The following is an 18071-nucleotide window of genomic DNA, read 5'->3' as shown; positions in this document are numbered from 1 at the left end:
CGAGACAATTTTTTTGTATTATGGATTAACAGCATCGACTGGCCTTGAAATATTAGTTTATTATTCCAACTGTAAAACGTAATGGTTTTCTTCTTCTTGTTCCTTTCAATTTGAATAAGATGCTGCGTAACGATTTTGTCCTCCTTTTACAATTTCAATACCTACAAATATAAAAAATCATAAACCAATTTTTTCACAAAAGGTTAGCGTCACTGTATGAATGTTATCTGATAATTGAAGATTCCAAAATGAAGACGAATGAAGGGGTTGTTGCTGTTTTCTTTCTTTATACGCCATCACGAACATTGATAGACTTACTGTTTGTTATTTATGTTCAATAATTTTGAAAAAAAAAAAACGAAAAATTTTCTCACTAATTTAAAATAACAAATATTTTATTTGTTATTTATTATATTATGTTACTATATTATTTTTTAACAATCTCTCCGTATACCGTAAACAACCCACGCGCATACATATCGATTACATGGATGACAGGTACACGCTCACAAAAAATCGCTTCTGTAACATATACTCCCAAACATATTTTGCTTCAAGCATATACATTTTTGGGTATTGCCCAAACATTTATATGTTTGATCTCTTCCAATATATAATATGTTTGAAAGCATATTGGTGTAAACAATATATGTTTGGGTAGTCTAAGTTCCAAACATTTTGTATTTTTGCATCCAAATTCAATAATGTTGTCTTCCAAAAAACAATATCTTATTATGTGAACATATAATATGTTTGGAAGCATTTTGCACCCAAAAATATTATATGCTTAAAAAAAATTCTCCCAAACAATATTGTGCTCAAAATTTTATTTATTTATTTATATATTTACAATCATAATGAATTATGAAAATAAACAGGTAATATAGGTGCTAACAACATAGGTTTTCGACCTGAATGCTCAAAATTTTGTTTCTGCCTAATTGTATATTCCCCCAAATCTTTCTCACTTCCACGAGATTTTTTAGTTCTTAGCACTTTTTTCTGTGATACAAACATTGTAGAAGAAATTATTCAATTTTATGATTTTTTTTATTTTAATTTTACCTTTTGCCGGACGGGGATTCGAACAGCGGACCACACAGTTTGTAAGGATCAAAGAAGTAGCAGATCAATTGCCCAAGGAAAAATAAAATGTTAATTTTGTAATAACAAGCAACAACCACCAACTTAATTCAATATCGCTCCCTGTTAAATAGCGCTCCAAGCTACTAAACACATATATGTTTATAGGCTATTTCTAAATTAATATATGTTTGCATCCAAGCATATTATATTTACAAACATTTTATGTCCCAAACATAATATGTTCTAACATATTAACATATATGTCCCAAACATGTTATGCTAGTTTATGAACATTATATGCTTGCACTCAAAAATATTGTGTTTACAAATTTGTATTCCAAACATATAATGTTTATAGCCAAACATATGAAAAAACAGTCTTTTTCATCCGTGTAGATAAAAGAAATATAGGAAAATTGCCTATATTCTAACAAGTGTGTTTCCTTAAGTTTTGAAAGGATTGAATACTTCTTAGTACGAATTAACTAAAATATTTGTCTATGCCAAGTGTTATTCGTATGTATGATAAGCTTTCTATAATAAAGGAATTCAGTGTTATCGTTTTATAAGAAATTTTACTAAATTTGGGGAAACTTGGTTTTAGTTCGGTTTTTGTTTATTTTTACGAATGCTTTGTTATCAGTGAATAAAATTTTCTTGTTCAGTAGTAAATTCTTATACCCAGCGAAGAAAACAGTATTAGTAAAATTCCATGCCTTATTCTAGTTAATGAACTATTCCTAACTGCTTTCAGTTTAGGATTTTTTACTTAAACAAGTAAATTTTATTATTTCACACAAACATTTAACTTAATGGAAATAAAATGGCTAAACTAAATTGATAAACATTTTTTCCTTTAGTTTCGAAGGCACTTTTTTCTGGGTGTACGTAACACTTGGCATACAAAAATATTTTAGTTCATTCGTACTAAGAAGTATGCAATCCTTTCAAAACTTAAGGAAACACACTTGTTAGAATATAGGAAATTTTCCTATATTTCTATTGTCTACCTGTAATCTATACCTGTCATCGCAATCGATGTGTTTGCGCTTGGGTGTAATCTTTATTCAACCGTCGAACTGAACGGACGTGTTTTCTAATAGCGGAGTATTTCATCGTAATAAGTACTTATTACGAATTTCACGTGTGGTGGAAATAATAAACCACAATACAGCGAAATTCAAAGTCATCCACTGGGTTGCTAACTTCAGGGCCCAGTGGACGGGTAACGACTGAAGTTATAAATTTGGGCAGCGACCAAGAGTCAGGCCCAATTAGTCGACCTGTAGACGGGTCGACTGGCGGTGACACTTTGGCAAGTCGAACCTTTTCTAAGGTGGCGACATCAAAAGGAGGCAATCCCTCTCGAAAGAGATTCAAGGAACGAAGAAATGCTTTGTTTATCCTAAAGATCGACCCAAACACGTTGTCGGCTAAGCAAAGCGATTCCTTAAAATGGGCTCAAGGAATTCTTGAAGCTGGAAAAAGGGAACGATCACCGGATGAGCTACCATCCTCTAAACGGGATCAAAGATCGTTTGCCTCAGTTGCAAAAGACAGCCTTGTGATGGCTATTATTAATAAAGGAGCATTGGACGGTATGATTCCAAGGCAAAAATGGGGGGAAATTGAGAACGCGATGTCTGGTGTCTACTCAGAGGTGCGAAAAAAGTTTCCCGGACCAAGTCCTCGACAGCAAGATGCTGGATGGTATCAAGGACGATATAAGTTAATAGCTTTTGCAGACCAGAGGTCTATGGATTGCTTTAAAGCTGCATTGATGCTAATTGGAGAAGTTTGGGAAGGAGCCGCTTTGGAGTTAGTCGATAAAAAAGACATACCGGCTAAACCTAGAGCACATGCATGGATACCGGCAAACCCTCCTGATCCTGAGTCAATATTAGAGAGACTAAAAGAATGTAACCCAGATCTTCCAACCGCCGATTGGAAGGTTGGTCGTTTGGATGAGGTGGATGGACCAAGACGACATGCGGTGTTTATATTAAACATAGAGTCGCTGCCACATCTAGCCCAGACCCAAGGACGCGTAAGTTATGGCTTTCATGATATCCATATGAAGGTATACAAAAGCGATCAGCCAAAGGATACCGAAACGGACAAGCCTCCGGTAGAGTCAGCAGTGAAAAAATCTCCTAGCGAAGCCGAAGGAGACATAAAACCTGCAGACTATGGCGAAAATCATATGCGGGAAGTTTCTACAGGCTCAAGCCTCACCAAAGCTGAACCGCGGATTGTTGCGAGAGTTACCGAGATCTGTGAAGAGGAAGCCCTTGATGACTCAATTGAAGCGGCTGATGTGACGGTGGTTGAAAATTTGGATGGTTCTACGGTTCCTCCAGATAAATCTTCACCATTGTAAGGCCGCTTGTGCTGCCTTAAAAGTTCTCCTGATGAAAGGAGACATAGATATAGTTCTTATTCAAGAACCATACATATATAAGAACAAGATCTGTGAATTAAGCACTCCGGGTTTCAAACTTTTGCATAATACCGGTAACGATATAAATCGAGCATGTATAATTGCTAAAAACGAACTAAACTTGTTTCTGCTTCCTTCATTGAGCAATGCAGACACTGTCGTAGCCAGTCTAGAGATATCCACATGCAAATATTGGGTATCTTCGGTCTACATGGGACATGATAGGGATATGCCACCCTGTGCCGTTAAGACCTTAGTTGAGGAGTCACTAAAAACAAAGAGAAAACTCATTATGGGATGCGATGCAAATGCACATCATAGTATTTGGGGAAGTAGTGATACCAATGCAAGGGGAGAGTCGCTAATAGAGTTTATTTTGCGTACTAACCTGGTAGTTTGCAATAAGGGAGATGCACCAACCTTCGTCACCAGGAACAGACAAGAGGTTTTGGACGTAACGTTGACCTCTCCGGAACTGAATGATAAGATATCTGAGTGGCAAGTTTTGAGGGAACATAGCTTCTCAGATCATCGCTACATCAGTTTCAGATTGGCTGTTCGTACTTCAAAGACCATATTTCCGCCAAATGTTAGGAAAGCTGATTGGAATAGGTATAGGGAATCGTTCAATTTGATGATACCGGAAATGCCGGAGACAAATATGAGCACTGTGCAAGATATCGAACACGCAGTGGAGCGGATTACGAAGGCCTTCAACATTTCACTGAAAGCTGCTTGCCCTAGAGGAAAGCCAAGGGGAAAAAATCGGCCGCCATGGTGGACTACGGAGTTAAGTAATATGAGGAAATCCTGCAGGAAGCTCTTTAACAAAGCAAAGTCCACAAGAGCTCCGGAGGATTGGGACACTTACAAGATGAATCTGAGAGAATATAAACGAGAACTGAGAAGGTCTCAACAAAACTCTTGGGATGATTACTGTAGCAGTATTGAGAATACGTCAGAGGCTTCCAGACTACGGAAGGTACTAGCATCCACTAACACCGCTCCAGGTTTCATTAAAACATCGGAGGGAAATTGGACAACGTCCAGTGAGGAGACGTTGGAGGTACTTTTGGACACACACTTCCCTGGAAATCAGACGGTTGAACCATGTTCCGGCGGTGTAACAGAGGCTCGGCGATCATTTCCTATCGAGGAAATTGTGTCGGAATCTAGAATAAAATGGGCTTTAAATAGCTTTGGACCATTCAAATCCCCCGGACCTGATGGAATTACTCCGGCGGAGTTACAGGCAGTGGTTGAAAGAATTATCCCCTGGTTGACGGTGATATATAAACAATGTGTAAACTTAGCATATATTCCAGAAAAGTGGAGGGAAACAAAAGTCGTCTTCATACCTAAAGCAGGAAAAGCCTCTCACTCGAGTGCGAAGGATTTCCGACCAATCAGCTTATCCTCATTCCTACTTAAGACCCTGGAGAGGATGATAGACATGTATCTTAGAACTATCGTGGATTCAAGTTTGCTCTCGAAACGACAGCATGCATACTCGAAGGGCAGGTCTACTGAGACCGCATTGCATGAACTGGTCAGCTTTATTGAAAGCTCACTATCTGTCAAAGAATACACAATCGTGGCGTTTCTAGACATCGAAGGGGCGTTCAATAATGTCCATCCGAGCTCGATATTAAATGGCCTGACAACTCTGAATGTTGATCCAGGTATACTTAGGCTGTTAGACGAACTTCTAATAAAGAGACGTATTTCAGCCACACTAGGGCAAGCAAACATACAAAGGTATGTGAACAGAGGCACTCCCCAAGGAGGAGTTCTATCACCTCTTCTTTGGAATGTTGCTATAAACAACCTTCTGGTTTCTCTAGAAAAAGAAAGGATAAAAGTGGTGGCATACGCAGATGATGTGGCGCTAGCAGTCAGGGGAAAATTCCCATCCACAATCAGAGATATTATACAGAGAGCTCTCCGGATGACTGAGAAATAGGCGAAAGATAATGGTCTTGGTGTAAATCCAGCAAAGACAGAAATAGTCATGTACTGCAAAGATCGCAAAACTCCCACGGTTAGGCCCATTTCCTTAGGGGGTACTGAAATTCCCTTTGGTGAGTGTGCAAAATACCTTGGCGTTATTTTGGACAGGAAGCTGAATTTTAGGCTTAATATTGAAGAGAGGGCGAGAAAAGCCACGGTAGCTTTGTACTCGTGCAAAAAGGCAATAGGGAAAAAGTGGGGACTAAGACCAAAAATTGTGCATTGGCTATACACGGCAGTGGTTAGACCTATAATGCTATATGGTGTTGTAGTCTGGTGGCCGGCACTTCAGAAACCGACTTGTTTAGATAAAGTTCAGCGTATGGCGAGCTTATGTATCTCAGGCGCATTTAGTAAGACAGGAACAGACTCCCTTAATGTCATGTTACATCTATTGCCTTTAGACATTTTGGCAAAACAGTAAGCTGCAACAACGGCTGTGCGGTTGCGCGAGCTATCGCTGTGGTCGGAAAAAATGTACGGTCATAGTTCGGTCCTCAAAGTAATGCCAGATGTGCCTAACGTAGTGGATTACACCTTGGCAAAACCACTTTTCGACAAAAAGTTTGAAACTCTAATTCCCAACAGTGAGGCGTGGTGTACACAGACCCCGGGGAATAAAAGATATATAGATTTCTATACTGATGGCTCCAAATTGAATGGACAAGTGGGGTTCGGAGTATATTCTAAAGATCTGGAAATTCGAATAGCGAAAAGATTACCTAATCACTGTAGTGTTTTTCAGGCTGAAATATTGGCAATAAGAGAGGTGGTGAATTGGCTGAGTAGTAATGTTCCAACAAATATTGGCATTAATATATCCTCAGACAGTCAACCTGCAATAAAATCCTTGGACTCTGTGTTCCTTAACTCAAAAACGGCCATAGACTGCCGCAAATCTCTCAACGAGATGGCTGAGCAGTACAATATTCACCTAATATGGGTGCCTGGTCATAGGAACATACCGGGGAACTGTGAAGCAGATGTGTTAGCAAGGCTAGGAACTACCTTACATATTCCAGGGGAACTAGAATCTGTTGGTATGCCTCTGGCCACCTGCAAGCTCTTACTGCGTGAGAAGGCTGTTATGATGGCCAATATTCGATGGGAAAATTGCAAGGGTTGTAACGACACCAAGCAAATATGGCCCCATTTAAACTTAAATGGGCGTCAGATAGCACTCCTAATATCTGCTATAACGGGTCGCTGCCTGATAGGCGAATTTGCAAAAACTATAGGTGCGAAGTATAATGACTATTGTATAAGCTGTCATGACGTGGAGGAAAAGGAATCAATTAAACACCTCTTGTGTGAGTGTCATGCTTTTTGTGTAAGGCGTAAGCGAATTTTAGGAGCATATAGCTTTAGATTACTGGCTGACCTGGAAAACGTTAACTTAAGCAGTTTGTTAATGTTTTTGGAGCAATCTGGTTGGTTCCACAAAAGTAAATAACAGAGAAGTTTCAGTGTTTAAGACTAGAAGTGCCCATATGTAATAGGTACTTTTAGTTAAATGTGGTATCACAATGGACTGAATAGTCTAAGTGAGCCTGAAATTTAATCGGGCTGCCACTTTAACCTAACCTTGGGTGTAATCGATATGTTTGCGCGTGGGTTGTTTTTTTAGTTGGAATCGCGTTGTTGTGGTATACGGAAAGATTGTTAAAAAATAATATGGTAAAATAATATAATAAATAACAAGTATACACGGCCGCAAGTTCGGCCAGGCCGAATCTTATGTACCCACCACCATGGATTGCGTAGAAACTTCTACGAAAGACTGTCATCCACAATCGACTTACTTGGGTTGTGGTATCTTAAAACTTCTTATTCCTGCATGGTTGTTGGATACCATATACTAACATCACGTACCAAATTTCAACCGAATGGGAAGTATTTTGCTCTTCCAAGGGGCTCTGGAGGTCAAATCTGGGGATCGGTTTATATGGGGCCTATATATAATTATGGACCGATATCGACCAATTTTTGCATGGGAGTTTGAGGCCATATATTAACACCACGTACCAAATTTCAACTGAATCAGATGAATTTTGGTCTTCCAAGAGGTTCCGGAGGTCAAATCTGGTGATCGGTTTATATGGGGGCTATATATAATTATGAGCCGATGTGGACCAATTTTTGCATGGTTGTTAGAGACCATATACTAACATCACGTACCAAATTTCAGCCATATCGGATGAAATTTGCTTCTCTTAGAGGCCTCGCAAGCCAAATCGGGGGATCGGTTTATATGGGGCCTATATATAATTATGGACCGATGTGGACCAATTTTTGCATGGTTGTTCGAGACCATATACTAACACCATGTACCAAATTTCAGCCGGATCGGATGAAATTTGCTTTTCTTAGAGGCCTCGCAAGCCAAATCGGGGGATCGGTTTATATGGGGGCTATATATAATTATGGACCGATGTGGACCAATTTTTGCATGGTTGTTAGAGACCATATACTGACACCATGTACCAAATTTCAGCCGGATCGGATGAAATTTGCTTCTCTTAGGGGCCTCGCAAGCCAAATCGGGGGATCGGTTTATATGGGGGCTATATATAATTATGGACCGATGTGGACCAATTTTTGCATGGTTGTTCGAGACCATATACTAACACCATGTATCAAATTTCAGCCGGATCGGATGAAATTTGTTTCTCTTAGAGGCCTCGCAAGCCAAATCGGGGGATCGGTTTATATGGGGGCTATATATAATTATGGACCGATGTGGACCAATTTTTGCATGGTTGTTAGAGACCATATACTGACACCATGTACCAAATTTCAGCCGGATCGGATGAAATTTGCTTCTCTTAGGGGCCTCGCAAGCCAAATCGGGGGATCGGTTTATATGGGGGCTATATATAATTATGGACCGATGTGGACCAATTTTTGCATGGTTGTTAGAGACCATATACTAACACCATATACCAAATTTCAGCCGGATCGGATGAAATTTGCTTCTCTTAGGGGCCTCACAAGCCAAATCGGGGTATCGGTTTATATGGGGGCTATATATAATTATGGACCGATGTGGACCAATTTTTGCATGGTTATTAGAGACCATATACTAACACCCCATCCTATGGTGGTGGGTATAACAAATAAAATATATAAAATATTTGTTATTTTAAATTAGTGAGAACAATTTTCGTTTTTTTTTTTTTAATAAATCTATCAATGTTCGTGATAGTGTATAAAGAAAGAAAACACCAGCAGAATAACAACCCTTTCATTTGTCTTCATTTTGGAATCTTCAATTATCAGGTAATATTCAGTGACGCTAACCTTTTGCAACAAAAATGTTTTATGATTTTTTATATTTGTAGGTATTGAAATTGTGAAAGGAGGACAAAATCGTTAGGCAGCAACTTATTAAAAGTGAAAAGTACAAGAAGAAGAAAAAGTGCGTTTTACAGTTGATAATATCACACGGAAATTGGAAATAGTGGAATAATAAACTAATATTTCAAAGAGATTCGATGCTGTTGATTCTTAATAAATATATTCAATATATTAATAAAACATGTTTTTTATTGAAGATAAAATTGCTTATAGAAATAAATAAAATTGTATTTAAAAACGAAGGTAAGCAGTTCTAATTATGAAGTAAAAGTTTTACCACAAATGTGTAAGATTTGTCGAAATGAATGAAAAAATTTCAATAAAATCATTCCATATATGAATTCAAATCAGTTAAATTTTTTCATTCTGTAGTATAGTGGTACATAAATATAGGAAAATGTTAAATAATATATGGAATGCATTATACCTAATTTCTACGAAAATCACATCGTTCAAACAAATAAAAATGTCTTTGGCGCTATACGAAGTTCAACTTTCTTCACAATGAGTTCATTTTAACTTAAAGAAGGGGTCACTTTTTTCTGGGTGTAACATTTCCTCCAGAATCGAACGAAAATTTGTTTACGGTATCATAACACCATATACAACAATTCTAACATACCGAAAAATTTTTATCCTTGCTCAAATTAAATCATGCAATGAAGGGTTAAAGTGGTTTCATCATAATGTGAAATAGCGTTCGAACTCGGCTATAGAACAATCATATAAGATAAACAGAAGTTCGCTACTGTAGTATCACAACTGACTGAAAGTGAAAATGAAGTTATGGGTCGCCTAATTTAACCTAGGTTAAAAAGAGGTTCCTGGTTTTCGTGTATCATATAAATACGAAACTAGCTGTGCATCAAAAAAGCCAAAACGTATTTAGAATACAAAAGTGTGATTTTAAGATTGCACCCTGAGAAGGAGTATGATCACCTCAATCATGTTTCAAGAGCAAAATATTAGTTTTCGAAGAGGAACATGTAACATGTTTGTCGCATCCATGCTATTATTATGTATCTGATTTTGGCAAGAAATCAACATTTTTGTAGTGTTCCATTCTATTATTAGACCAATATTTCGATGTGTTACAAACAGAATGACAAAGTTAAAATAGCCTCCATCCTATGGTGTAGGGTATAATACTTCATATCTATCTATTTTTTATTATTTAAATTAAATATTTGTTAGAATCTCAAATTTTTATATTGGGGCTACAAAAACAAATAAATATGGGAAAAGGAGAATTTTGTTAAGAGTTCCAAACGATGATAAACGTCCAAAGGATGGGCGCCATCTAGTAGTTGGTAAATTATTCCAAGTTCTTATTCTTTATGACTCCTGTGTATTTAGCGACATCTTCATATAGAAATGCCGAGAAAATAATTGGCAGCACTGTAAATGTGGAATGCAAAATATAAGATATATAAAGCATATGTTTTGGCGCTAATATTAAAATTTATTACTACCAGAGCTGGTGACCACTTATTTGTAGATATCTAAACGTGAATTTTTGGCTAAACTGCAGTTTATGGGCCCCTCACCAAATTGCTTGAAATTAATATATGTTATGTAGTTTGATGTACTGATTCTAACAAGGTAAAATTTTTGTCCCGGAAATGCCCGGGTCTTGAGATATAGCCCTCCAAAGGGCCAATAAAAACTTGATATATCTCCTTTGTTTGTTGTCCAATCTAAACAAACTTGGTATCATATGAAAGCTTATTTAATGCACTTTTATACGCATTTTATAGAAAATTTTATAGAAAATTTTTACCCTAATTATTTGTTATATCGTTATATCTCAATAAGTCTTCGATTATAACCTAACATGTCTTTATAGGTCCACTTTTCGCAAAGTTATTGAGCTTTTGTTCTGAGTAGGAAAAAAAATATTGATTATTACTGAAACATTTCCCCCACCCTTGTGTCTGCGTTAGCTCACTTTGGACTCTGTCCATAGGAGAAAGTCTTAAACCCCGGCCGAAGGCCGTCAACTTTCCCCCCTTTGGGATTGCGTTAGCCCACTTTGGACTCTGTGCATAGGAGAAAGTCTTAAACCCCGGCCGGAGGCCGGCTACTTTCCCCTTTGGGATTGCGTTAGCCCACTTTGGACTCTGTCCATAGGAGAAAGTCTTAAACCCCGGCCGAAGGTCGGCACTTTCCCCTTTGGGATTGCGTTAGCCCACTTTGGACTCTGTCCATAGGAGAAAGTCTTAAACCCCGGCCGAAGGCCGGCTACTTTCCCCCTTGGGATTGCGTTCAAATTGTTTTATCATAGTTCAAAATTTGTGGTATATTTTATATCAAACTTGCAATTGTGAATGAAAACAATTCAGATATAAGAGTTATTAAAAAAATGTTGTGTATTTAAAATAATAGTAGATAATTTAGCTCATAAAATAACAAGTTTATAAGTTGAGAACATATAGAAACGTAATTTATAAATGTGTTTTTTTTTCGTATTTGCAATTAAAATGTAATAACTTAGCTTAAAATGGACCTATTATAGGGCTGCTTTCTTTTAGCACTGGATATGCTAAGCCGTGAAGGACTAAAAGAAAACAGAGTACTCGTTTATCCAGGACATCTCCAAAAATATGAAACACTGAAATCAGCTGTTTAAAAACAATCACAGAAAAGAAGTGAAATCTTGCATTTTTAATGTATGAAATGCTCCAATTAGTAATAAATATTTAATGCTGCGATTATTTATGACACTGTACCACTTTGAATTTCATGTTTTTCGACAAATTAGTCACAAAAAAATTGCTATTGTGAATCGATGAAGCGTCCCTTTATCAAAATAAAATCTGACAACATCGGCGCGACTTGCACTGATGAGATGTTCTGGATAGAACACCAGTGCAACGATGTTCTGGATAGCTCATACAAATGTTGCATCCTTATGTTATGTTATATATCAATCGAAAGGCCAAAATCTATACTTTCAAGCAATGTAAAAAACCCTAGGGTATAATCGAAGAATTTTGGAGATATAACAAAAATAACAAAAATTTAAGGTAAAAATTTTCTATTTTTATTTATATCCCCAAACTAAATTAAATATTTAAAAAATATATTTTTCGTATAAAAGTACATTAAACATTATTGACCCTTTGGAGGGCTATATCTCAAGACCCGGGCATTTCCGGGACAAAAATTTTACCTTGTTAGAGTCAGCATACTATGTTACATAACATACATTAATTTCAAGCAAATCGGTGAGGGGCCCATAAACTGCAGTTGCTCCTTGTATTGCATTATATCTTATAGACCCATCTTCCGAATCGGAGGATAAGATGAATATAAAATAATACAGACGGCGAAAATAAGGAATAAGAGTACCCATTGTCATTGGTGTAAGTAGATGAGTTAGGAATGGTGTGCACTGTTAGAGACTCCTAAATGGCTAAATGGGCGATTTCGACTGACGTAGGATGCGTTCAATTGTTACTTGAAGGAATATATATTTTGGTGGCATGTCAACGCCAAAAGCTATCTCAAACCTTTTGGCCAGTGGAAGCTTTTAACATTCACTATTCTAACTTGTTGGTTCAGAAGCGTTATGTTGTTATGGATATCTTTTTATATGGTTCTTTGCTCGCTCACAAACTCGACTATGACCAATTTTTGTTTAACTTTTATTGGAGTTATATTAGTCCTTAATATTCAAAATATATTCATTGTGTATAAATTTACTATGTAAATTAGCAATAATTCGAGCTGAAATTACCATTTTTACTCCTTTTATTTATATGACGAAAACGATGTAAAGAAATAGTAAAAAATGGTTTACGGTAGCAATTTACCAATCGAAATCATTTTCTACCAGTTAAACTCGGTATCGACTCTCGTGGTTCGAAAAATGTAGATTTCCATATCGAATGCCTCGATTAGCCCTCAGATATATCGATTCAGGGGGCTAATCACGACATTCGATATCGAATTCATAATCGTATCGAAAAACTTGTCGATACGATTAAAAGTTTCGATCGCGGCATTCGATCGAAATTTGATTCTAGCATTGCCAACAGCAAAAAACGAAGCAGAACAAAATGAAAAGACAAAATTAAGTTAGCGGCACAAAATAAAATGTAGAAAAACACATGTTTTTGAAGATTTCAAAATAAAAAGTAAATTGTATTGCATTATATCTTATGGACCCATATATCTTTTTAAATTCTTCCGAATTCCTTCCTAATTGGAGGATGAGATAAATATAAAATAATTCGGCGACAAATAAGGAATAAAAGTGCACATTGTTATTGGTGTAAGTACATAGGTTTGAAATGGTGTGCACTGTTGGAAAGTCACCTTTGGAGGCTCAATGGACGATTTCGGCTGACGAAGGAGACGTTCAAATGGAAAATAATTTTTGGTGGCATGTCCACGTCAATTCTATCGCTTTACAATTGTCTGCCAGTGGAAGCCTTCATCATTCACTATTCTTACAAGGTGGTCCAGAAGCATTATGTTGTCACGGAATGGTACGGTAATTGGTTGATCACAATCTCTTGGATATCGATCTGGCATGTGCACTTTATATATGATTCTTTGCCAAGCTAGGATGCTCGCTCCCAAACTCGAACTCAATATATGTTCATTAAATCTAAGTTTACTACAAATTAGCAACAATTCGAACTAAAGCTAATATATTTACTATTCCTATATGGCGAAAACAATGTAAAAAACAAGTGAAAAATGTTTTACGAATGTCGAATGTCGTGAATTGCCCCCAGTTTTTCATTAAATCGACTTGAAATTTGGACCATAGCTAGGTATTAGCACCCATGTAAACCGATCTCTAGTTTTAATTCTTAAGTGTCCTGTCAATTTATTTACGCATTCATAATTACATATAGCCCACATATAAATCAATCTGTAAATTTAACTTTTTAATGATTCTCAATGTTCTTTTTTTTATCCGATTGACATCCATATCAGATATAATACCCATAAAATCGATATCCACTTCTATTTACAATATCATATACTCGATTCCACAATACTTTAGCTCTTACCGATTTATTTTCTAAGTGGATAACATACACTAAAATGAAAACACCATCTATATCGAAATATCTTATAAATTCATTTTATTAATATTATATAAAATATATAGATTCGATTTGTTTTACATACAAGAATGTATAATGATTGCTTTAAGATTAGTAAATAGGAAGAGTATATGCGAAAGGTCAAGTCATTACAAAAACGTAATTACAAATGAAAAATATGTCCGGTTGGCGTACCCAAAACATCATTCTCGACAAAAATTTACATTTACAGACTACTAGCAAAAATACAGGCAGTTATTTTTTATTTATCATTCTTTTAATGTAAAAGTACGCGAACAGACCTATTATATACTGGCATAGTATGCAAATTAAATTTATAATATACAATATTATATCATATGATGATTCAATGACCTTTATTCTGGGGGAAGCATTTATGGGGAATCTTATGGTGATTTCGATGCTAATTTTATAGTGCAATATTTTGTTTATAAATGAAAATAGAAGTTAGTGAATAGACCTATTTTATCCATACGATCTAAAGTGTAACATATTGATACGATAAAAGTCCTGTGTAAAGTAATTAATGGAGAAATCTATAATTTTCTTTCTAATAAAAAGTCCAAATTGTTTGTATAAATTTTGTTTGCTATGAAGTCAGTCAGTGAATTATGCATTTTATAGAAATTTGTAGATATTAGTATGATGAACTTATCTAAAGTCATTATTAAGGAAATTTATAATAAATTCGATTTTAATAGAAAGTGGAACTTGTTTTTATTAATTCTGCTTATTTATTCAGTGAACAGACCTATTACGAATTCTGTATAAAGTATACAAAATATTTGATATTGATATTATAAACTCATTGTCTGGAGCCATTAAATGAGGAATTTGTAATAATTTCGATTCTAAGAAAAACAAAGACAATACTTTTGAGATTTAGAATACTCTGTGATAATTAACCCATTGAGGCCCACTTAATCTTGTTACAAGTTTGTATACCATTTAATAAGATAATATCATTTGCGAACATGGACAATGATTTAGGCAATAGTCTAGCTATTGTGGCACTATTCTTTTTTAGAGAAACGAAATCACCATTTACTATTCACAAAAAACACCCCAAGGACTTAGCAATACAAGGTCATTTCTTAAACTTACATAGAATGCCAGTTTAATGGAATCTCATAGTATTTATTTCTTTGAACTTAAAAACTATCAAAAAAACGACAAATGCAGAGATTCGTTTCGTTAAAAGTATTAACCTAAAAGGGATTTTAAGGGACAAGGACTGGATATTCTTTGGATTATATGTTGTGCGTGACTATTAGGAGAAATTACGAAATATCGCCTATGGATCAATGAATGAAATCATAATGTAACGAGTGCCATTGGTTACACGAAGACCTTCGTGATAATGTGTCAAACGGCCGGGATGCATAAGCATCCAACCTTTTTTGGTAGCAGTTACGGAGCAATTATAACGCAAGAAATGACAACCGCCTCCCTCATAATCTATGCCAGCCCTATTCAAGGCAATGTTAATGGTATATGTAGATGAATCATGATGGGGCCTAAGGTAAGGTTGTTCATCGGGCCTGTAGCGAACCACAAAGTTCATAAGAGACCGTGGGGGCTAGAAAAGAAAAACAAAGGTATTCAATTAGTAACCAATCATAGTACCATCTTCCCCATACTCACATTGTGGAAATAACCCAAAAACACTTTCTCCTGCAATGGTCGTACAATCAAATTCAAAAATTGCAACCACAAAGCATCCAAACCCACTTGTTTCATGTGTATATCTCTTGTGGGTACTGCTTCATAACCTCCTTCTAAGCGTTCATCCTTATTACTGCCATCAGACCATTTACCAAAGTTTTCCATGATCGCCACCATATCGTCGCAAAAGGCATCTGTACCAATTTGGAACCAAAATACATCGGTACAAGGTTGTGGAATGGTATAGTTACTTTCCAATTGGGCTTTGTAATTGGGATGGACATATTTCTTAACCCAATCGAATTTGTTTGTGAACAATGTATAGAAATCGGGACGGGCAACAGTGATATCGAAATTTTCTGCATTAACCAAATGTCCATACAAGCGATCGTTAATGATGTGCATATGAATTCCCTGAAATGAGGAAAATTTTAAGAGTTTTGTTATGAACATAAAGAAATTAAGGACGAAGGAAATACGATGGTCCAAAAATCCCCATGTTAGCGGGTTCTCTGCAACGAATGGCCCAACTAATTGGGCTGAAACTTTTATTGAATTATTTGCATCCTGGGGTACATTTTGCAGTTGATCTTAGTCGGGTAGGGGGAAATCCCAAATACCAAATACATCTTCTTACGGTTTGTATGAAGTACGGTGTAATAACTGCTTGCGGAACTAATAAAGGGTGATTTTTGGCAACACTGGTTTAAACAACTGACATACGTTTCGTGTTATGTTCACTGTCAAGTAAAGATAAAGATTTCATGCATTTTTCAAATTTTTAAGTTTTTTATAGCTCTTAAAAAATTACCTTTTATCACGTAACAGCTTATTTTATCACTGTTCGATACAAGTAGCAGCTGATTGCCAATTAGTTCCCTTATTTATATATAATTAAATTAAATGAAGTTCACCCTCTAAATATTAAAAATTACAAGTAGCAGCTGATTGCCAAATTAGTTCCCTTATTTAAATAAAATAAAATTAAATTAAGTCCACCCTCTAAATATTAAAAATTAAATTAAATGAAACTAAATTTAATTTAGCTTAATTTATTAATTAAATGAATTAAATTCTTATATCCATTATCACTTGTATAAAAAGAACAACAATTTCCCTAATTCTTGCCTGACCTTTTTGAAATAATAAAAAAAAAAACAATCTCCTTACTTGATTCCATGACTGGTGCATCAATGATTTCAATGCATTTGAGGAAACTATTTACATGACAATATCATCAACATTATCACATTTGTATCATGACTTACCGCATTTCTGAGTGAATTACACATGGCCATATCGGGGTCAAAATATTGATGATCAAAGTTGAGATGATTAACGGCAGTATTTTTGATTAGATAAATGCTGGATACATAAGGAACATTCCACATGCCACTGAAAAGAAATAATAAAAAATCATTAATCAAAATTGAAAAAAGGAAAGACAATTTTTGTTTAGAAAATTAAAGAGATTTTAAAGTGCCACACAATATTTTCGTCAAAAAAGGTATTCCTATGATAAAATCAAATGTCAAGACAGAAATATTGTATTTAATGTTACGAAAATAATTCTTGTTTTTAAGAAGTAATCTTTAAAGTGAAAAAACAACCTTTTTTTAAGAAAAAGTGTTTAAGTTAATATTTTCGATTTATTTATTTTTCATTTCATTTATTTCAAATTTTTATTCTATTTTTGCGATATATTACCAAACTATTCACACCCAGAGAAGGAATATGATCACCTCAAACATGTTTTAAGAGCATAATGTTATTTTTGGGTGGTGACCATGTAACATGGTTTTCGCAACCATGTTATTTTCTCGGAAATCATGTATCTGATTTCGGCAAGCAGGTTATATTTGACGAGAAAATAACATGTTAGTGACGGCCGTATATACTTGTTCAAATTAAGAAGATATGAGGTGTGGATTTTTAAAGAGTTATTTATTGTATGTGAATTGTTTGGTATGTGCACGCAGAGAAGGAATATGATCACCTCAACCATGTTTCGAGAGCAAAATGTTATTTTTGGACGGAGAACATGTAACATGTTTGCGGCAACCATGTTATTTTCTCAAAAAGCATATGGCTTACTTCGGCAACCATGTAAATGTTTGCCGAGAAAACACCATTTTTGCGACAAAAATGTTCCATGGTCACCGCCCAAAAATAACATTTTGCTCTCGAAACATGGTTGAGGTGATCATATTCCTTCTCTGCGTGTGGGATCTACAATTATGAACTTGATGTGGGGATCGATTTATCTGAGGGCTATATATAACTATAGACCGATATGAACCTAGTTAGGCATGGTTGCTATACTAGCACAATGTACAAAATTTCAACTGACTCCAATGAAATTTGCTCCTCCAAGAGGCTCCAAAACCATGTGAACCAATTTTTGCATGGTTGTTAGAGACCATATACCA

The 18071-nt window shown here is 35.7% G+C and overlaps 1 protein-coding gene and 1 long non-coding RNA gene across 2 annotated transcripts in view; both read right to left on the bottom strand.

Moving 5' to 3' along the window:
• LOC142236889 (uncharacterized) overlaps positions 1–18071 on the bottom strand; it is a 319247-nt gene that overhangs the window by 216366 nt on the left and 84810 nt on the right. The gene's annotated exons all lie outside the window — the stretch shown is intronic.
• Positions 13973–18071, bottom strand: part of Plod (procollagen lysyl hydroxylase) — a 60505-nt gene continuing 56406 nt past the window's right edge. Inside the window, exons 8-10 of the mRNA XM_075308542.1 lie at positions 16911–17037; positions 15622–16056; positions 13973–15556 (exon numbers count right to left, since the gene is read on the bottom strand). Coding sequence (XP_075164657.1) covers positions 15272–15556; positions 15622–16056; positions 16911–17037 — 847 coding nt within the window. The 3' untranslated portion in view covers positions 13973–15271. The remainder of the gene's footprint in view (positions 15557–15621; positions 16057–16910; positions 17038–18071) is intronic.

The sequence above is a fragment of the Haematobia irritans genome, chromosome 4 (genome assembly GCF_050003625.1).
Source record: "Haematobia irritans isolate KBUSLIRL chromosome 4, ASM5000362v1, whole genome shotgun sequence".
Taxonomy (NCBI): domain Eukaryota; kingdom Metazoa; phylum Arthropoda; class Insecta; order Diptera; family Muscidae; genus Haematobia; species Haematobia irritans.
The sequence above is the reverse complement of the archived record's forward strand: the minus strand, read 5'-3'. Positions and strand labels throughout refer to the sequence as shown.